This window comes from Phyllopteryx taeniolatus, chromosome 20, assembly GCF_024500385.1.
Source record: "Phyllopteryx taeniolatus isolate TA_2022b chromosome 20, UOR_Ptae_1.2, whole genome shotgun sequence".
NCBI lineage: Eukaryota > Metazoa > Chordata > Actinopteri > Syngnathiformes > Syngnathidae > Phyllopteryx > Phyllopteryx taeniolatus.
In genome coordinates this window covers 8,641,661-8,663,992 of record NC_084521.1, presented here as the reverse complement: position 1 = coordinate 8,663,992, position 22,332 = coordinate 8,641,661, and the positions used below count along the sequence as shown (strand labels likewise).

General features: G+C 39.0%; 1 protein-coding gene across 1 annotated transcript in view; it reads left to right on the top strand.

Moving 5' to 3' along the window:
• si:dkey-225n22.4 (collagen alpha-1(XXI) chain) overlaps nt 1–22,332 on the top strand; it is a 67,576-nt gene that overhangs the window by 40,191 nt on the left and 5,053 nt on the right. Inside the window, exons 25-33 of the mRNA XM_061757611.1 lie at nt 3,634–3,687; nt 5,279–5,350; nt 5,643–5,678; nt 8,380–8,424; nt 15,151–15,183; nt 16,705–16,860; nt 17,008–17,062; nt 19,906–20,100; nt 22,144–22,221. Of these exons, the coding sequence (XP_061613595.1) occupies nt 3,634–3,687; nt 5,279–5,350; nt 5,643–5,678; nt 8,380–8,424; nt 15,151–15,183; nt 16,705–16,860; nt 17,008–17,062; nt 19,906–20,100; nt 22,144–22,221 (724 nt within the window). The remainder of the gene's footprint in view (nt 1–3,633; nt 3,688–5,278; nt 5,351–5,642; nt 5,679–8,379; nt 8,425–15,150; nt 15,184–16,704; nt 16,861–17,007; nt 17,063–19,905; nt 20,101–22,143; nt 22,222–22,332) is intronic.

The following is a 22,332-nucleotide window of genomic DNA, read 5'->3' as shown; positions in this document are numbered from 1 at the left end:
AGCAATACTTAGGCTAAACCAAACTCCTCAACTCACTTCAACATACTTCCTTGACACCAAGATGCTACCAGATGGCACAGATTGTTTTGGCCTGAGCATAAAAACACTAAATGGGTGAGTTTTTCAGCGAATTACAGAGGATAGGTTGTTTAAAAAAAAAAAAAAAAAAAAAAAAAAAAACTCTGAATAGCAGACTATGCGAATGCCGAATTGCAAATATGCATGTGTTCAATGCAGAATAATGCTGGCAAACAACACAGGTCATGTCAGTTATTCAGTCTCTTATATGCCACTTATTTTAGTTTGGATAACACTGTGTTAAATATTACACAATTATCCTAAAAGGGATTAAATGTATTAATGTTGACAACCTTTGGGGAGGGGACTAGGAGCAGGATTTAATTACTGTACCATCATTGCATCTTTCTGGCACTGTCGGTGCTGTCAGAGGATGCTGCATGGGATGAGAACTTGGCCGGCGTTCTCCTCTCAGACACCCACTCCACTGGGTCCAGAGGTTGATCCAGGACATGGCTGGCGCACCGCTCTGTTTGTTAATCCCACTTTTGTCTGCAGTTGAGTTGCTGCTTCCCAACAAGCCACATCATAAAAGATGTCTGACGGCACCACTGTGTCGGAGAAGGTCTTTCAGAGCGTCCCATGGACTCCAGATGGCCTGCAGTAGCTATTGTTAGACCTTGTTAGGAGAATAAATCAAGTAGCATGTCAAGTGCCCAAATCAGTGTATTCTATCCAACAGGGAATTGAAGGACCTGTGTGTGTGTGTGTGTGTGTGTGGGGGGGGGGGGGGGGGGGTTTGATGTGAAGTTCTTGGAGTTGTGTAATTATAGTCATGTTTATCACTTTTACATCAGATTGTGTAGCTCAGCTACAATTAACATAATTTCATCCCTAAAATCATAAAATTCTATGATTATACAGTCATCAGATTTCCCACACTATTATCGCCGGCTTGGAGAGTCACTCATCACACATGCAGTTACAATTTAACAATTTTTATGTTTACAGACAGAAAGGGAGGAGGGGGTGCATTCGCTTGAAGTTTTGGCGCTGAGTCAAATTTATTGTTTCACTGATCCTGCTTCAATGTTAATGTTTGTGATTCACCTTGCTTCTGTAATGTTACAATGAACAGTTAGAATTTGTGTTCTAAAATTATAATCAATATACAGTATCTGATGAACAAATGACTAAACAAAAAAAGAAGAAATGTGTAAAAATAGTATTTTAAAAAAATCTGTTTAAAAACACTGTAAAGCACTGTCATGCTCACATCTTTATCCTTACCCATCACTCATTAATTCATTCACATCCTTACTCATTAATTTATCAACATCCTCCTTGTTACAAAGACATCATAGAATCCTGTTAATTGAAAACTCTAAAGTGGACCCTGCTTCTCGCCCAAAGTAAGCCCTGTGACCCTGAACAGGATAGGCGGTATATAAATGCGATGAAAATTTTTAATTTTTTGGATAAAAACAGGGGGAGAATCTTGCTTTTCATTAACCAGAAATGCATTTTATGAGTGGTGTTATACTTAAGTATATAGTGATGGATGACCCTAGATGCTATTTTGGCACGCACTGAAAGCTCAGTCTTTTAATAAAATATAATTTCATATGTCTAAGTTATGTGTTCTACCTATTACATGATGACATATAAAATTAAGGACCTTTTGATGATGTCGCATAAATCATCCATGTGCGAGTGTGCAACTCAACTCCGTGTGGTTTTTTTTTGGTAAAAAATGGATTTTGTAATACAATTGATATGTGCGTTTACTTTAAGATATAAAATGCAGTGGTCCCCAACCTTTTTTGCGCCTCGGAAAAAAAACCAATGATGAAAAATACACCTGGCCTTTTGGCTGAATGTAGTAGTTGTAGTGAAAGCGCTGTGCTTGTTTCTTTTCAACATGCCTGTCCCATCTTGGTGTAATGGGAGACAATGACATCCCAGAATTTTTGGGGAATCAACTGCGGCCCAGTAAGTGGGGACAACTATTTTAAGGAATACCATACTGTAGAACCTAAATGAGGAGATAAACATACTGTAAAGCAATGATAAAGTATGAGTATGGGGATTGTTTTGGGAATTTCATATTACCCATCCGTCTTTAACAAAGTGTGTTTGGTTTTTCCTGGGCTGGTGAATGCAGGGAAGAAATACACAAGCCGGGCTCTCAATACAGTTGCAACGCTTGGTTGCATATGCATAGGCAATGTGTGTCTACCTACGACAGAATGCAAATACAGTGTGCGTGCATGCGTGCGTGTGTGTGCTTGCATGTGTGTGTGTGTGTGTGTGCATGTGTGTCTGCATGGACCTGAGCCATCTCATTTCTCCCCAGTGCCTCCTGACGAAGCCGTCATGCACTCAGTCACATTCAGCCCAAAGCACAGTGTCTCTTTTATCCAACTCTCTCCCCTCTCATCCCTTTCCTCGCTCGTTCCCTCACATCACTCCATCTCTTCTTCTCCCTTTTCATTTTCTCCTCCAATATCTACCCTCAATACCAGGGGATCCAGGGGCTGCCGGCAGCGATCGGCCAAGATGGTCCCAAGGTCTGTGTGTTGAAAGTTATACTTAGTTATCATGCCACTCCCCAGCCGATTGGCTATCCTCAGCCTGTTTGAATATCGCCGTCTCCCACTTTATTCACTTCATGTTTCCGAAACTTCATTTCGCTCATTTTGCAGAGATGCAGTAAGCATCGTCATTCTGTTTGGTAATGTGAAAATTGCCATTCTGTTTACATTTTGAATACACACACACAATTTTATTAACAGTAATAGCATTGTTAAAATTTGTAAAGGCACCCTGACATGTAAACAAGTTTTCAATGCGTATACACAATCCAGTACAGAGATGGAGGGTGCAGTGGAGTTGAGTTTCTTTTCAAATTTCTTTTTCAGAATGCAGATCTCGTTTGTTTTCACAGGAATGATAATTCATAATTTGACGATTCAATCAGCTAGCACAAAATAAATAGCACATTTGTGTGGCATTTTCTGAATGCTTCGCAACACTTAATTAACAGAGGAGATGAGTTTTGAGTGAACTAGCAAGTTTTCAGTCGATTTTATGGTCATTCTTATCAGTTGATGTCATCCTTGCATGCTTTGGAAAGCTTCGAAAAGCTAATTGAAGCCCTTAATCACTGAAGAAATACAATCTCTGTTTAGTTTTCATTATCATGCTGTAGTACAATCCACATATATTTCGCACCATAAGAAATCACGAGTCTTTTATTCATTTGAGTCCAATCAATGGCAGCATTTCACTGGTGGACGACAAAGGTCATTTGGCAGCAAGCAAGGATGTTCAGATTAGAGATAAAGCAAATCCTAAAACTTTTTAGTTTTTTTTCCTGGCCCAAATACGACTAAACAAATTATTATTGTGTGGAACATTTAGTTTCAAAATAGTTTCATTTCATTCACCTAGTGTTCTGTCTAAATAGAGATAGCTGTAACCTCCTGCATAATGCATACTCCATCTAATGCACATGATAATACTGTCGCAGCTGTATGGTCCGCCCTCTCTCACTTGTGAGCAACATTGTTCAGATAACAAATCTGATGTGTTTTTTTTTTTTTTTTTTTCAAGGGGAACTGCGGTGATTCGCGGGTTAATACGTGTCTCGGTTCACCAGGGCAGAAGGTGAGTTGAGCAGATTATATTGTTTCTGTCATTGTTACGATCTGACCTTTTGGCTATACAGTGGATATAAAGTCTACCCACCCCTGTTCAAATGTCAGGTTTGTGTGATGTAAAAAGATAAGACCAAGGTAAATCATTTCAAAACATTTTCCAGCATAAATGTGACCTATAAACTGTACAACTTGTAAATTGAAAATTAAACACTCCAAATCTGTCAGATGACAGGGCATCTCCTGTGCACAACCCTCTTCATATCACTCCACAAATGTTTGATGGAACTGTTCATAATTCCCTCCACCTTGTCTAAGGCTCCTGTTCAAACTAAGGAAAACAGCCTCGGAAAGAACGTTTAAAAATAAATAATAAAATAGTGCTAAGGTGTTATTTTAACATTTTAAATGCATCTGTTACAAATCAAATGACAAATATAGTGTCCGTGTTTTAGCTAACACCATTAATACAGCTCATATTTCCCAAACTAAAATAATACGAATGAGCAAACTAGCTCATTGACAACAACCACTTGTCATTGCCACATATTTCACCTTTTATATCACACTGCTTAAAAAGCTAAAAGCACGACTTCGATAGTGGCTCTTGCTGCTATGAGTTATGATAACTCGACCAATCTGCTTGCTTTCCCATTCTGCAAATACTGTATATATTTTTTATAAATAAAGCCGGTTTACCATTGCCTGCAGTTATGTTTCACTTTTAAACATCAACTATACTTTCATTGTCCCTTCCTTATTTTGGTTGGCTACTTGTTTGATAGATTGATCACAATCACCTTTGATTGGCTCCGAGTACAGTATTTGTATGTTATTCAGGCAATTGTAAAGTGTATTGCATTTTAATTTCAAATGCGCTAAATGTCAATGTATCCCACATCCTGCATATCAAGTATCCATCCATTCATCCATTTTCTAGGGTTAGAGGTGAGCTGGAGTCTATTACGGATGTCTTTGAGGGAGAGGTAGGGCCCACTCTGGACTGCTCCCCAGTCAATCACAAGCCACATAAGATGAACAATTCCATTCACTTCTATGGGAGGTTTAGACTCTTCAATTAACCTAACATGAATTTGTTTTTTAATGTGGAAGGAAACTATAGACTCCTTTGATACCCTGCGAGACAGATTTTATGACCACACACACCACCGTGCCCACCCACCAATAGAAATGTTGCGAAAAAGGCAATCTCGTACCAATTTACTCCCAAATTTACTAACAAAGTGTGAAATCTGGATCTGTTTCATTGAACACAAAACTATTATCCTGTTGTATGAATGGCAACAGGTCGAAACACAGGTGCTTGTATCTTCTGTCATTTAGTGAACTAGCATTTAATTGTTCTTCCTTTAACTATAATTTGCTGGAATATATAAAAGAACAAAGATACATTCTTTTTTTTAAATAAATGAATGAAACGCACTTTGATAATTTCCCACGGGATACTAATGGTGGTTGGGAAGAAATGCAGTATAATGTACAAGTAAAGCTCAGTGCTTTTGGATTCCATTCAGTTTTGACAAACGGTCAATTTAAAATTCTGATGTTTTTAAATGCCTTTGCCTGAATCCCTTTTCCAGGGGTCAACAGGGGAGCCGGGGTTTCCAGGGCTACCAGGTGCCCCTGGGCACCCGGGGTACAAAGGTCATTGGGTAAGAGTCCCTAACAATACACATAAGCAAAATGTTTTAGCCTTTAGTAAAAGATAGGCAAAAATTCCAAAGTTGATGAATAATTTATTGGTTTGCCATGAGGCGTCTACATATTGGAGTATTCTATGTTGTGTATTATCCTTTTTACTTTAATGACATTACTGCAGCTTAACGTCATCATTATGCATTGCACCAAATGTGCTGTACACCATATTAATTCCGTCTGTTTTAATACTATAGTTTGTTTTCTTTGTATTGTTCTTCTAGGAATTAACATAAATATTTTCCATAGGGAGAGGTGGGAAAGCCAGGCCCAAAAGGAAATAAGGTACAATTTTTTTTTTTAAAATATTACTCATATTTTATCTAAGAAGACCTAAAGCAGCCATACATCCTGTAACTAAACTGAGACATATTAGGATTCCCCCAATCTAAAACAGTTCCCAGGTGTCCCAATAATGTCTCTGACATGTTTTTGTCAAAATACCCCAAAAATAATTTATGTAACATGTTTTTATGGAGTCGTCCTTTCTCATTCAAATGAGCCAAATATCACCTCGACCCCTCTACTGCATAATGTCCTCAAGGTCAACTTTGTGACTTTGTCACTGTATTTAGCAAGTATTTAGACGCCTATTGTGACTTTTTATCCATAAAGTGGCATATCTAACGATTCTATCAAGTGTTATTGGACACTTTTGTTGACTCAAACTCTAACAATAAAGAGTGAAACAGCAGGATTGTTCCAGATATTGCTCATTCATGTTTGCAAATGTTTTCAAATATACAGTATGATTGAGCTGAGGATATATTTGAATTTCCCCAATGGATACTTTAAAATTCCAAAGGCAAATTATACTGCGTATGCTGACATGCATCATATAGAAGTTGAGTCTGCAAACTTTTTAATGGTTTTCAACAGACAATGGCTGTTCCGGAACAGTGGTTTTAGAACTCTTCTTAGCTTTAAAAGCAGCAGCTCGCAAACAGAAGCATATACATTCCTCTACAGCAACAAGTATTTTATCCGTTGCTTCATCCCACCCCCCAATTTATTTATTTTAATTATTGGTGCAAAATGGACATTTAACAATTGAAATAAAGCATGGCAAAACAGAAATCCTCCTCAAACTCAACAATTTAGATGTTACAATTTCCCATCTGGCAACATTGGCAGGGGGAATGACTGACTTTATACCACAGCCAGCCACCGGGAGGCAGTTGAGGTCTTTTGGCTTTACTTTTGATCAGCTCTCTATATGCAGTATTTTTGGACTCCTTCTCCTGTATATGAAAGCCTCACATCAAACCATGGCAACAGGGCAGTGAACCAACAATATTATTGCACTTAAAATGAGACTGATGATGCATTACTCCATTCCAACTGTGTCCATGAGATGTGCAAGCTGAGATGTAGGCCGATTGCATTCAATTTCTGGCTGATTGCCGAATTTCCATTCATGAGCTACAGTTGGGTACATTTAGTTAATCACTGTTTCAGAGGAGCTGAGCATGAACACATAAACTGTACGTGGGTAATTCCAGAAATTGAGCACATTTTCTGTTCCCCCCACAAAATCCCAAAATATCGATACATAAAATACTAAATCATGCACTTGTTGTGTAAATAATACTTGTTCTGAGACACCTTCCTAAATATTATTTAGAATACCAAATAGCTATTGAGCACTCCCTAAAATGGCCTTCTTTACTTGTCCCTTTCTCTCGATGACCAACTTAGTGTACATATCAAAATATAACAAATAAAATAAGTTTTGAGGAGGTTTTTGGTCTGATTTTGTTTATGTCCTCCTTGTCATTGTTGAAACATTTTCTTGAATAAGATATGCTAGTATTACGGGAATGTGTCTGAAGATGTCTCAACATACGCACAAGTCTGCTACTAAAACCTTCTTCTCCATCTCAAGGAAGAGAAAAAAAGTGAGCGACATGACTCAGCAGAAATGATCATCAAGCTAAATTTTCTCTTCTGTTTTTCCCCCCAACAAATTCAGCAGTAATGGAGTGTGTCATCAAACCAGTACAAACAGACATTAATAACATTTTTTGTTTTATTAGATAGCTAAAATTGTTCTGACCGGTTAGCATAGCAGCTAACAAACATTACATGTAGTCTTGAGCAAAAACTCTAACATTAGCATGGATTTTCACTGTAATTAGAGTAGTACTGAAGTTCAATTAGGATTCAATTAGTTTCACTTCATTTATTGTAAAGGATTTCTTTTGCGATATTTTTAAAATATGTGTTTTTCAGGTATTATCATTATCATATCAGGGTTATATCAAACACAGCAAAATACATTTTATGACAACTAAAATATCTCATTAAAAGTGTACCGTTGATGGATAAGCTGGATGAATGCAATTATATGATGATTTACTGTCTGTTTTTCTTAAAAACATAATAAAATACAAAATAAATTCAAACATGTTGGTGCCTTAATTGTCCTCCAATTCTGGAACGATCCCAATGCAACAGGATTCCGATCAACCTTTTAGTCGACCGCGCTCCAAATAGAGCAATCAAAGCACGTGATGAATGCTCTGATTCACTTTCTGCACTCTATATGCACGAATGGTGAAGAGTGTGCTGGCCCAGGGGGGTGGAGGAGGGAGTAGTGAGTATCAGGGCTTGCGGATGTGTCTTTTGTAAGTCGCATACAAGATAGAAAGAGTCGGGTTTGTTAAAGGTCACTGCTAGCTAGTTCTATCCCTTCTCTCTGTGGGGTTCTCTTATTGGTTGCGAGAGGTAAGCATGACCTTTTCTCCTCTTTCTGTCTCTCTATTTCTGACACCCACACACAAACACACACGTGTGCACACACACACATGTACACACACACTTCCATCAGTTGTTGTATCCATTCAGTCTCATCCACACACACACACACACACACACACACACACATACACACACACACACACGAAACAACACAAAAAGAAATTCACGTAGGATGTAAACAAACAGACACAAACTTTTACCTTAATTGTGATGTGTCTCTTTTCAGGGCGACCGAGGGAGAGATGGAGAGCCAGGGACTCCTGCTATACCTGTAAGTCTGGGCTTCTTCTGCTTCCACTAGGTGACAGTAAACTTTATGTTTTTGTAGCTGCTGCAGAGGGACTGAAATGGGAATGTGTGTTTGTGTGAATCTTAATGCGTTTATGGAGAACAAGTGTCTGCACATGGGCACGGGGATGAGGTAAATCCTGCACAAGAACAATGTCTTGGCTTCAAGACCTGATTTGGGAGTTACAGCCTTTTAATATGGCTTGGGGCTCATATTTCTACCCGGAACCAGTCCAAGCAGTGACCGTGCCCATGCTGAGCCCAAATCATAGTGTTTCTTTTTTTTCACTCTGTCTGTTCAAAATGTAAAAATAAAAACAAGCCATAAAACAAAACTAACAACGAACACAAAACCCCACAGTTATATTATGGGGATTTGACTGGTTATTGGAGAAATATAGTCTTTTCCCAAACCACTGCTGACATGCCCTTGAGCAAGGCACTATACCCAAGACTGTGTGACAGATGTGTGACAATATTGGATCTTCATCATCTCCTCAGGGAATAGGAAGCATTAATCATCCAGTATGAATATGAATATTATTAATAGTTACAAATTTTATGATGATAACCTGATTGCCATTCCTAAATCTAGTCTGATTATTTAAGATTGTTCAGAACTGGCTCGTATTTGTTCCTGTCTGACCAGGTACGCTTACAATACGATAAGTACGACAGTGGTGCCTTGAGATACAAGTGCAACAACATTGCCTTAACAGACCGCTAGCTTAACGCTAACATATAATGGAACGTGCCGCTGACATCCTAAAGGTTAGCATGATTTAAGCAACAGATTTTTGATCACAAACAATGAAGCAACACATGTAGACAGAGGCAAATTTTCTTTATCCTCTACGAAAAATGACTAATATTACACCATCTTACTGAGTCACGTACAGTAGTAGTAGTAGAAGATGTACAAGTCTTCCTCGTTTGTGTCTGCATGACTGTATTATACGAAGACATGCACACCAGAAGGAGCAGCACAATGGAATGAATTGCAGAATTAAATCATAATGCACAAACTGTTTAATTCTTTACATTCTATTTAATTATGTTATTACTCTGTTTTTATCAAGTACAATATCGCAGAGAGATATTTTTACTTTTTTCGGGCAGAGGCTGGAATGGCTCAATGGCATTTCCATTCATTTGAAGGGTGAAAGATGATTTTGGATACAAGTGTTTTGAGTTACGAGTGTGGTTACTGGACAAATTAAACTTGTATCTTAAGGCACCACTGTATTTGATATGGTCAAATTGTAATATAAAGAATTTTTCAAGATGCTTTCCCCTAGAACAGCTTGGACTGGTGAGTGAAAATACAGTAGAATGTCGAAACATGCTTGTGTATGTCATCACTGTCGATAACTTGTGGCGTTATGATGATACACATTTCTGTGTGATCTGCAATTTCCAACTTCCAAGCCAAGATTTTTATTTCATTATTTTCCTAATGACACTGAATAAGTTCCATTTGAGACAGAGTCCTAGTATTGATTACTGGGGTATTGATCTTCACATCCCCCGAGAAGGATTAGGCAATGAATCCAATCATAGTGCGTGCGCAAGTGTGTGTGCGTGTGTGTGTGTGTGTGCGCGCGTGTGTGTGTGAGCCACTGTAGTTTGTGTCACATGGAGACATAGTTGTGTAATCTGGCCGGTGACACTTGAGAAATGTAAAGCAATTATATTTCTCAGTGTGCAGGTTAAATGTTGACTCTGTTAAGTCAGTGTTGGGAGCAGCACAGCCGCCATGCAGCAAACTCCCAAAGTCAAACATATCAGCAGTGAATCACATATGTGTCACTGCTGCAATGTGCATGACGATTTGTCTTCCAAAAGACTTCCTAATTCCCACGGGGTAGAATAAGTAGGGCTCGGCAGTGCCTGGTTTTCCAGTAAGAAAACAGGACTTTTGTCTTCTAAGCTGCAATGACTATAATAACAATATTCATAATCTTTTCGATATATTGCATTTTTAAAACAATGTGGTAAGTCAGTTGTGAAATGTCCAAAATATTATTCCAAGACAGACTCATAGACTGTACAAGGTCCTAAACGAGAACACAATTCCACAAAGCCAAAGTGCAAAAAAACACAACAGAGAGGCCAGCTGAAAACTTTTTTTCCTTTAAAAATGTCTAGCCACGTGATAACAAAACGATGCCGATAGAGACTTCAGGATTTCGTTTACCTATTTGTTAATGTTTGCATGTGCAACTTTGTGTTTTTTTAAATAATTTGTACACTACAGTATATTGTTTCAATCATTACATTACATTACATTTGACCATTTGTTGCATAACATAATATGTACATCCCTTCTATTACGAAACTTGGGTCCAAATGAGATTTTATTAGTACAAGTATAAAAGTTATGCTTGTTTATGATATATCCATCCATCCATTCTCAACACCACTTATCCTGATTAGGCTCGCGGGGTGCTGGAGCCTATCCCAGCTGAATTTGGGCGAAAGGTGGACTCCACCCTGAACTGGTCACCAGTCAGTCGCAGGGTACACATAGACACGGACAACCATTGGCACTCACATTCACACCGTCACTGAGTGGGAACTGAACCCATGCTGCTAGCACCAAAGTCAGGCGAGTGTAGCACTACTCCATCAGTGATATGATATATGAAAGAAAAACTATAAATCATCATTTGTTTATTTTGAATAGTAAATGATACATATATTTCAAAGAAATATCATAGAAGCACTCAGCCATACGTGAAATAATATGGATCCTTTTGTCCTCGTTTGGGTTACGGTTACAAGTTACATTTTGTTCGGACTTTGGAACAAATGAGAACAGAGTGGACCATTCCCGCCTGAAGTGTTTTTGCTTGCCAACTGTGGGAGGGGGCTACTGAGCTTGTTCAGTTTTTCGGTGCCCCGCTGTGTGTGATTTTGAATCATCAAAAGTTGGGCCTGATTCACATGGCATCTAACCTACTTTTGGGCCGCAAGCAAAAAAGAGAAAGATCAACGAAAAACGGGAAGGTTTATTTGCATGTGTTTCAGACTTTGTTTTATATTGCATTGACATCTGAAGTGGCGGCACGGTGGATGACTGGTTAACACGACCACTCCACAGTTCGGAGGTCATGGATTCATATCTGGTCTCTGACCTTCCTGTGCAGAGTTTGCATGTTTTCCCCGTGCTTGCGTGAGATTTCTCCAGGCATTCCGGTTTCCTCCCACATTCCAAAAACATGCATGGTAGATTAATTGAAGACTTTAAATTGTCCTTTTTCCGTCTGAATGTGCCCTACAATTGGCTAGCATCCAGTCCAGAGTGTCTCACCACTTGCCCGAAGTCAGCTCGGATAGGCTCCAATACACCTGCGACCCTAATGAGGATAAGCGGTGTAGAAAATGGATGAATGGATGATATCTGGAGTTATGTGTTTTTTTTGTTGTTGTTTTTTTTTCGTTTCTTGTGGGTTTGTGCCTCCCGTGTCTGTTTCTTGTCATTGTCTCCCCTTGGTCAACTCTGCTCTTCCTGTGTTGGCTACTTCCTTTCCCTTGTGGCTTCCCAGCAATCCCTTGCCCTTTGATTCGTCACTGAGCTTGTAGTCTCCAGCAAAAGTGGCACAAAGGGCGGCCGAACACGAATGAACAACTAGTTTTCATGATTGGCTGACTGTCATCAGCTAGTTTTGCTGTGATTTGAAATTTGCAGGTGAACGGCGTCGCAGAACTGCAACGTAACGGCCAATCAAAAATGCTATGTTGTATGCCCCCAGTGTCTTTTTGTTTAATTATGATGAAAAAGTGGTTTAAGTAAGTTTGATCTCCTGACTGCTTTACTGCATTTGGGCTCACTGGCCTCTGCTTTCACCACATCACATACTGTAGAAGGACCCAATCGTAACTATCGACCCAGCAGACGAGCAAGAAATTCACGTTGCCAGCATTGAAATGGAAGGAGACATTCATACAGGCCACATTTCTGACACTTAGTGACACTGTCTAGGCCATATTGGAATCAGAGTCCCTAAGAAAATTTCAAAGGTTTTTGTCAGCAAACCCTTGGCCAGTTAACTCCTCAGTCTGCAGGCATAATGCCTATTCCCACGTCACCTACGCTGCATTGACCCAGCTCAATAAATGAGCCTCAACTCTGTAGACGATGGCGCAGGACATGTAAACAAATTAACACAAGTACTGTATGTCAGAGCGTGACGTAAACCTTTACCTCTTCACAACTTCCACTTCTACTTCTAGAAGTTTATTTGGCGTAAGACCTGCGATATTCAGCTGAGCGCATCCTGTGGCCGCCATCAGAGCTTCTACCCAAGAAGCGTGCAGCCCACCGTTGGAATTCTCTCTGCGTTCCTGATTGGCCAGAGGATTCCAGTGGGCTTTGCATCTTGGGAAAACCTCTCATGCGCTATAGACTCAGGCCAGCCTCTTAGTATCCAGTCCTTCTTCTTTGTTGGGTCCTCGTCAGCTGTTTGATGTTGTTCCTCATGCGCCTTAGTATTTTGAGCTTTTTTTGATAGATTTTTGACAAAGGATTTTGTGTTTTCCGCCACCTAATCTCCTGGCTGTTTGATCAGCCCTGGCACATCTTCAAACAGAAGGTGGAGACGCACAAGGTCTCTAACATTCACTGGCTCAAGTAGGCCATGTGAATCAGGTCCAACTTTTAATGATTCAATCACACGTGGGGGATCTACAAACTGGGGAGGTTCAACAACCATTGAGCAAGAACACTTCAGGCTGGAATCATCCATTCTCCAGTGCAATATGGATATGGTATACTGTACTTTGGGTTGGATGGACTCCCAAGCTACCATTTCTGTAGGATTCAGCTGCTAGGTACCTGTTGGTGTTGTGGTCGCCAAGTTAATGTGCTTTCCTCTACTTTCGCCGTCTTCATGCACAGCGACATTTGATGTAGCAAGTCAATGCTACATTACCACACACAAATATGTAAAATTGCCAAGAGCACACAATGACATTATTGTTGCTAACTTTAAAACAGGGGTGTCGAACTAATTTTTGTAGTTTGTATTCCATTGTAGTTATGATTTCCCTCAGAGGGCCATTAGAACAGTGAAATGTTTAATCACCAAATCATATTATTACCATTACACAACAAATTGAGGGATAACTAGTTTTGAAATCAGAAGACAGGGATAATAGTTTGTTCAAGTATTGTTTAAGTTACTGTAGAAGATGTGTTTGGTAACAGAAAAATGCAATATCTCAACATTATTGTTTATTATTATGAACATTTGGAATTTGGGTACAGATTTTAGCAAAAATCACAGAGGTTGACAAGCATGATTTGCTTTCACCCAAAAAAGTTGAATAATATAAAATAATTATATTGTAACGCATAATAATAATGATAATATATTTTCCTCCCATTCAAAATAGTCATAATTTTAAAATACTGTTATAAACCCAGCATGTTAATCTTCCAAAGACGCCTGTGGTCTGCACAAAACAGAACTAAATCTGCAACAAACTAACATAATCAAAACACACGTATCCCTTTGGAATGCAATTTCCCACAAATTAGCCTTTTTATTTCTAATCAGCAAACATAAGCTCGGTCAAAAGTTATAACTTTTTATAGCTCAAAATGTTCAATTTGTATTGCAGGTCCAGAAGCTGTAATGTCGCCAGGTTTTACCCTTATCTGACACAGATATTGCCATTTTTTTTAATAAAATCAAATTGAACAGAGAGTCACTTTTAACATTTTTGGCTGCTGTTACAAATATAATTGAAACATGTAATTTGTTTATGCAGTTTTGCTTTGATTCAATGGGATTTTACTGCATTTATTTCCCATGGATCCATAAAGACTTTCTGTATTAGATGCAACATTACCTCCTTTTTAACTATTAAGATCCAGTATCACCCTTTTTTTATATTTTACATCAAAGGAGACAGGACGCATCGTGCTCAAAATTAAATTCAGGACAGCACAGCAACAAAGTGAACTTGCCTCAGTGTTCGCTACCAAACTGTTGCCACATATTGGTTCATTAAACATCTAATCTAAAAAGTAATCTCAAAAGACACGTTTAAATACTTTGAACAGACAAAGCTTATTTTCTTCGTTCAGCACTTGGATGGATAAAATGACTCGCCATGGGGCCTGTTTAGAAAAATGTAATTTGCAAGCTTTGATTTGCTATGTGATATTATTTCCTCTTGCAATATCATTGCTAATCCAAATAATGTTTGCTACCCATGCTTGTGAATAAAAGGGCCTCAACTGAGGCAACAATCATTTGTGAAACATGACACTGCCTTCAGAAAGGATTTGTTTAAAAAGAAGGCATTTGGAGGGGAAATTGAACACTCCGAGAGTCTTAGATATATGTTAAAGTGTTTAATTCTGCAAAACAGCCTTTACGAATTGGTGTTACCGGCAGATGGTGTTTTCAAAGGAATAAAAGATTCACGAATGCATTTTTTCATTACGTTACAGCAAGTACAAAAGGAGTGTTGGAGATTGCATTGGAATAAGCAATCTAAAACGTTGTGTAAGCCAAGGGCTTTGACAGGGGGAAAAAGAGCAGCTCTGCATCACCAATGCAGAGCTGTGAGCATCGCTCCTCTGACACTCTGTCTCAGCCTTTGATATGTAAGCACTCATTTCTAATGTTTCTCCATTTCTTCCTCTTTTTCTTTTTTCAACCCCATCCTCTCTGCTCTCTTTTCTTTTTTACACCAGGGCCAAGTGGGACCCAGGGGAAGGGAAGGAGAGGTATGTCAAATTAGACTTTGCGGTATTAGATATAATCCATTCTCTCTCATTCTGCCCCACAGTGAGGAGCCCTGACAAGCTTGTGTGCAGGTTCTTTGGAAGACTTACAGAGCCAATACCTTCAGGCCTGGGGAAATCGAACCCCACCCCCCCGGGCATAAATATACATCACAATAGCATTCTTTCCAAAGCCAAACGCATTTGAAATAGCACGCACTTACTGTACTGTCTGCAGTATTAAACATTTATGGAGTTACAGCGTCCCCCCCAGTTATGAACCTGCTGTCTGATTTGTTGAAGATGCATAAAACACACATTTCCTCCAAATAACCACTGCAGGCTTTTTTACCATTACATAACCACTTTATGAAAGAAGAAAAAAACCTATTAGGTTGGTAGTTAAGTGGTTAAATGCAGAAATGTCAGTGGAAATTGTGAAATTACATGTTAAATTACAACCTGAATGGAGCCTGATTTAGTTTTCGAATTGTCTGTGGTACTATTTTAGTTGGTCTGTCACCACCGCTTGAGGTTTGCGTAAAAAAAAAAAAAAAAAAAAAAAAAAGAAATGTTGATTTTTTTTTTTTTTGCATCAGGAAGGCTGATATCAGAGTATCGATATTTCACTCTCGATCCACCTAACAGAAGTATTGATATACTTTTGCTGTCTGGCGTCTAAGTGTGTGGGGTTTCGAATGGCTTTTTAATGTGATGATGAGAAATACTCACATTCCTAGTGGGGGTGCGAATCACATAGTAACACGTAATATGACATTATTGCAATATTTTATGATAACGATATAATTGATATGAGAAACAAAATTACCTTGTTTTTATGGAGTGACCCTGTCTCATGCAAGGGAGCAACGGGTCACCGTACCCAATACGTCATCATCACCCACACGATATAATGGATGGTAGATAGAGAAGTATTTATAAAAAAAAAGAGATACAAAGAGCCCAATTAAAGTAAATCTTGTCATTAAGTGTGAAACTGCACGTTTGCATTAGTACTAAATACAACTGCAGTTTACATTTTCAGTACTGTGCTTTGATTAGATTTGTCGTTTTGCCAATCATATGATGACGCCATCAAGGTCATCGGACCATATTGTGCATCTACTTTTATTGGCTGTCACTATAGTTGTGATGAGGGCACTGTTCCAATTATGCCTTTGTAACTTTGAAATTATATTTCTTTTAATTTACCTTTTTATCCGGATCCTTACCCTCTTCAAAATTGTGCAGGAATCTAACTGTATCCATCCTACCGTTTATTGTGCTGTTTACTATGTCAAAATCCCTGCTGTTGAAAAGCTCTTTGGAAAAACAAAGCTAGAGTGGCCTAATACTTTTCATAGTACTTTATATGTAATCCATTTATGGCTTGGAGAAGGTTTCATGAAAGATTAATAAACAAAATGAGGATTTCAAAGCTTGAAATCTGTGTTTTGATTAATTGCTGCAAAAACATGTTCTATCACTATAACGCAAGGTTTTCTCTCATCTGTCTTCCTTCAGAAAGGATTGAAAGGGGGTGAGGGCCCAAGAGGGCCTGAGGGAAAGAAAGGGGATATGGGTCACAATGGCCACATGGGTGCTGTTGGTCCAAGGGGATTTCCTGGCCTGGACGGGTTGCCAGGTCAACCAGGTCAGCCTGGATTTCCTGGAAAGCCAGTGAGTGAATTTGTTTATTGGTGTCTAAGTAATTGAAAAGTCAAGTTTGGGGGCACTAAGGTTCCACTGTGAATGTCAAGGCTCGATTAAGATTAAGATCTTTTAAACCTGTAGCTTGTTTGAGATTTCTTTTTTTTTTTTTTTTAGGGCAAAACACCATCGGATGAGCATCTTGTCAATCTCTGCACTGATGTCCTGCGCAGTAAGTATCCATTTTAATGTCCCTGTGCAGTATAAAAAGTCAGTGTTGGAATAGGATTCAGACAGATTCAAATAAATCAAATGCAACATTCCAGTAACAGAGGAATTAGAAACTGTAGATTGCACATAATTTTATGAATGCAGAAAGACTGGAGAGAATGCAAAATGCTAATTATTTTTACTCATTGCAGCAACAGAATGCGGCACGGTGGGTGACTGGTTAGAGCGTCTGCCTCACAGTTCTGAGGACCGGGGTTCAATCCCCGGCCCCGCCTGTGTGGGGTTTGCATGTTCTCCCCGTGCCTGTGTGGGTTTTCTCTGGGCACTCCGGTTTCCTCCCACATCCCAAAAACATGCATGGTAGGTTAATTGAAGACTTTAAATTGACCATAGGTGTGAATGGGAGTGCGAATGGTTGTTTGTTTGTATGTGCCCTGCGATTGGCTGGCAACCATTTCAGGGTGTACCCCGCCTCCTGCCCGATGATAGCTGGGATAGGCTCCAGCACCCCCGCGACCCTAGTGAGGAGAAGCGGCTCAGAAAATGGATGGATGGATGGATGCAGCAACAGATTTAGACAAAAATCCAACACATTTATTGGTTCCATAATATTTGGCAGTACTGCAAGAAGATTGACACTGGTATCATGGACATACCATGAATAATGTAGTAACCGTGTCAAGGAAACATATTAATAATAAGATGATTGATATGGTATGATATTCTACTCAGAGCTCTTCAAGGGCATATTTGCAATTTACTGTGATGCAGCGTTTTGAAATTCATTTGGTAACAGACAAAATGACTATCAGAAGTACAATTCCAGTTCTTTAACATTTTAACAACAATTTACAATTTTTTTAAAGCATTTTTGACGGGAAGGGGAGTGTCATAAAGCGATAAATGTTCCACCAAAGCTTAAGGGGTATACAGTAATAATGCATCATGCATCCAAAAATCTCATCAGCGTGCCGCACTTGATTTCAGCTTCGCTAGCATCAAATGATGACCTTGGGGTGTGTTTTGCTTTTTCTTTGCCTTTCTCCCCCCCTGCAAAAGACATGCAATACTACAAAATTGTAATTGACTTTCTGAAAGTCACTCACTAATATCCCATAATGTTACAGAGATTTACAAACAGTCGTTTGCTACATACTGACACTGTAAATGACTATTCTCCTAATGCTGGTATCATAGACTGTGATTGAGTACAAGTTGACAAAATAATGACAATGATGTTTTAAAAAAAAAAAAAAAAAAGTTTCGGGGGTAGGATACCAATGACGTCTTACATTACAAACTAGCAGCTGCAAAGGAAGTCTCAACAGACACAATTAACTTGAAGGAATAGACGTGGTGAGACAAAAAGAAGGAATAGTGACAGAACAAGAGCGACGTGAGGAGGGGCAGCTGTGTCGTTGATTTGGATCGGTTATCCTGGAAATGTGAGACAGTGAGAGGCAGCATGGATAATTTTTGTGTGCGCTCTGATTCATGCACACCTGTTGTTTGTATGTAACAGGTGATGGAGTGTATGCATTGGTGTTTCAATTTACAACATATATATTCTCTATATTGTACATGACACATAACCCCCTGAACTATATTAAAGTCTATCAATCCATTTTCTAGACTGCTTCGTCCAGTCACACAGTGTACATTCCCATCTATGGAAGATTTAGACTAGTCTTCAATTTACCCACCGGTGGTTGTGAGGGTTTTCTCCAAATACTTCAGCTTCCTTCCACATTCCAAAAACATGCATGTTAGGTTCATAGAAGATTAAAAATTGGCCGCAGTTATGAATATGAGTGTGAACGGTCGTTTGTCTACATGTGCCCCACCTCTCGCGCAAACTTGGCCGGGACAGACTCCAGCTCACCCGCGACCCTAATAAGAACAAGCAGTACGGAGAATGGATGGAAGAGGTTCTTCTGAAAGTTATGTCAATGAAGATGCTTCGAATGTTCTGTACATAAATAGAGTTTTTTTTCAACGTGCTGTACCTTAAGTCTACAGAACTTTATCCACTCCCATTTCACCTGAGTGACAGGAAGTGGATAGCCAACATCAGCAGACCCTTGAGGGGAATGATGGAACGCATAATTAACTGTGGCTGAATGGTAAACAGAATCCTGATTGGCTTCTCATTCAAGTTTGGTGGCACAGAAAAGGAGAGGTTAAGAGAATGATAAATAAGATCAGTAAACTGGTTCTAGCTATGTTTATGTTTCTTATGGACTTTAAACTGTGTTTGGAGATTTAAGTAGCTATTCACAAGACACCATTGGACTAAAAATGCATGAATATTGCGTTGACTCGTTTGGGCCCTTCAATTACACAACAACGGGCTTTTGGAGCCTGAAAACACAAACATTTAAAAGTGGGTCTCAAAGTGGAAGGTTTGGAAAAACAACATCGTTAAAATTTGGAAACACTAATAATAGTAATCTATGAAAAAGGAAAAATGTGTTTAGTCTATAGTGATTTCCAACCACTGTGCTGTAAAAGATCATCAAGTGTGAAATCATCCAATTTCATTTAATTGGTCCAAAAATTAATATTTATTTACGACAAATAATTTATCTTTGTGTATCTATCTATGCCAGTGGCTTATAGTCACAGGTAGGACAATTATCTGCTTTTCCATTAGATGGCAGAAGATACAATGAAAATGTGTATCCACCTGTTGTTGTTCATAAACAGAATAATAGCTTTGTATTCAACTAAACACAAAGGTATTTTTATTTTTTATTTTTTTGGGGTGGGGGGTTCCTGGTTGTAAACAGATTGTTGTCATTTGACGTTTATTTAGGCACTATTTGTTTGTCTTTGCCCTTTTAGTTCAACTCCCTGCACTTCTCCGGACCATGGATACATCAGCGTGGTGTGAACCCTGCCATATTGTGAAGGGCCCCCCTGGTGAGACAGGTGCTCCAGGACCGAAAGGCTCCATGGGAATCCCTGGATATCCTGGCAGCACTGGCTCCCCAGGATACCCCGGAACTCCTGGATTGCAGGGTTCTCTTGGCCTCAAAGGTAAGCAGTGTGAAATGACTCCTTTAGGCACCAGTGGACAATATTAAGAGATTAATCCTGGTCACAGATCAAAAGTAGTACACAATGATGCTTCTGAGTGCATGGTCTGACCCACTTGCTTAGGTCTGAGTGAAGATGTTCAGTTCCCCAACGGCGAATGCAAAACAATGACAACACCTCTTCCTGAAAACCAAGAGCTTGGGCAAATTTACAACTCGCTTTCAACAACGATTAAAATCAAAAGAGTGCCAACAGCTAATAAATTGAATGTGTTGATGCTCAATGCACCCCGTAAAACAAGCTTATTAAACAAATGAACACCAGTCAAATTCAGCAACGCAAAATAAAATAAATATTGCATGCAAAACCAACTTAATGAGCTACTTTTGATTTATCATCCCTTCTAATCATCTGTGAAAGATACCGAACTATAATGTCTCACTGTGGAATGTGATTTCACCTTGTTAGTTTAACAGATGACAGCTATAAATAAATAAAAAGTTTTTGTCTAGGTGAATAATATTAGGAGGAAGCGAGACGGTTGATTAAGAGGCAGCACACCACCCTGAAAAGTAACACAAGATGAACAGTACGATATACAGGTAGATACAAATGACAAAGAATTAAACAAAATACCACACATTTTATTCTGACATTGACAAAAAATGACTTACCGAGGCAGGTACAGTACATTACATACATGCAATTTCACAAATTCTCAGCCTTTCAAAATGATACAGTATATTTGTAATCTTATATACTATTCCCAGGTAAGATTTGACTAAAATTGACTTGAGGCTTAACAGCTGAATCAAGTAAAATGGTGATAATTGTGGGAATGTTAAATCTGTGAAACTGCATGCCATAAAGCCGTGTATTTTTTAAAAAGGGACAGTGGTAACAGTGTTCACTAGCTATTTGTTTCTCCACACATTTGCACAGGTTCCTGCAGAAACACGCACCCATTAGTCCCAAGGGTCATGGGCGTATCTTGAAACAGTGAAATGGCAAAACAGCATAAGAATAATCATACTGTACATACTACACATTAGGAAAAGAAGTCATACCGAGGTCAGAAGGTGCCTAGACACAGGCGAGAAATCCACATCTGCAAAACAAGTGGTTGCACTCTAGCAAATAAAAATACAGTTTCCCTTTACTGTACGTCACTGAGGCTGTTAATACGTTTGGGAATGATTTGTAGTTCATAATTGAATATTGACAATTATGATGATGATGTTCTTGGCCCCGGGTCAAAATCTATCCAGAATACACTGTGTGTGTGCATGGAAAATGAACAGTAAGGGTTCAAATACGACTGCACAAAGTAATTAATTATCTGCAGTGGAAAGTCAAAGCCACCCTATAAGCAGCATGGAAGACTCACATTTTAGATCATTGATATTCACATTTTAGATCATTGATATTCCACATAACTCCAGTAGGTGCTGATAAAATGCTTTCAAGCTGTTGTGTGCATAATTATGTTTCAGCTGTCTATGGACTGATACCAAAAAAGGCCAACAACAAAGCATGTTTTGCATTCATTATCAATATACAATAGCAACTGTAATATATACCCATATTCTAGTGCTTGTCCTCATTAGGGTCGCTGGTAGGCATGTTTTTTGAGTGCGGGAGGAAGGCACAGTATCCAGAGAAAATCCTTGCAAGCACAAGAGAACATATCAAATCTAGGGTTAGGGTTAGGTTCAGGGTTAGGAAGTCTTAGTAACAGAGTTTTTGTTTTTGTTTTATCTTTGGCTATGAAACAGTTATCCCAAGATCTTTTTGTTTTTCTATACCGCTTGTCCTCATTAGGATCGCGGGTGAGCTGTAGCCTATTGCAGTTGACTTTGGTTGAGAAAACAAAGTTATTTTGTGGAAAAATCTCCTCAATTTAAATGACAGTAAATTGTAACTAGTATTGCAGACAAAGTGGAATGTGCTACAGTTAAGAGACATCTCATCCATTGTGACTTTTAAAGTAATCTTACTGTTGTGATATAGTTAGATTTTTAAGTAGACATGATATGTTCCCAGGTGACACAGGACCAAGAGGGTTCAAGGGCAGCAAAGGTGAAGGTCACCAGGGACGTCCAGGACCACCCGGGCAGCTAGGTATGTAAAAGTACCTCCTCAGTCATTTAGCTTACTTTACTGGCCTACACACATTACTGCGATTTCTAGAGATGCAACTATTTCAGCAACTGACATCTGAGCTCTCATCAG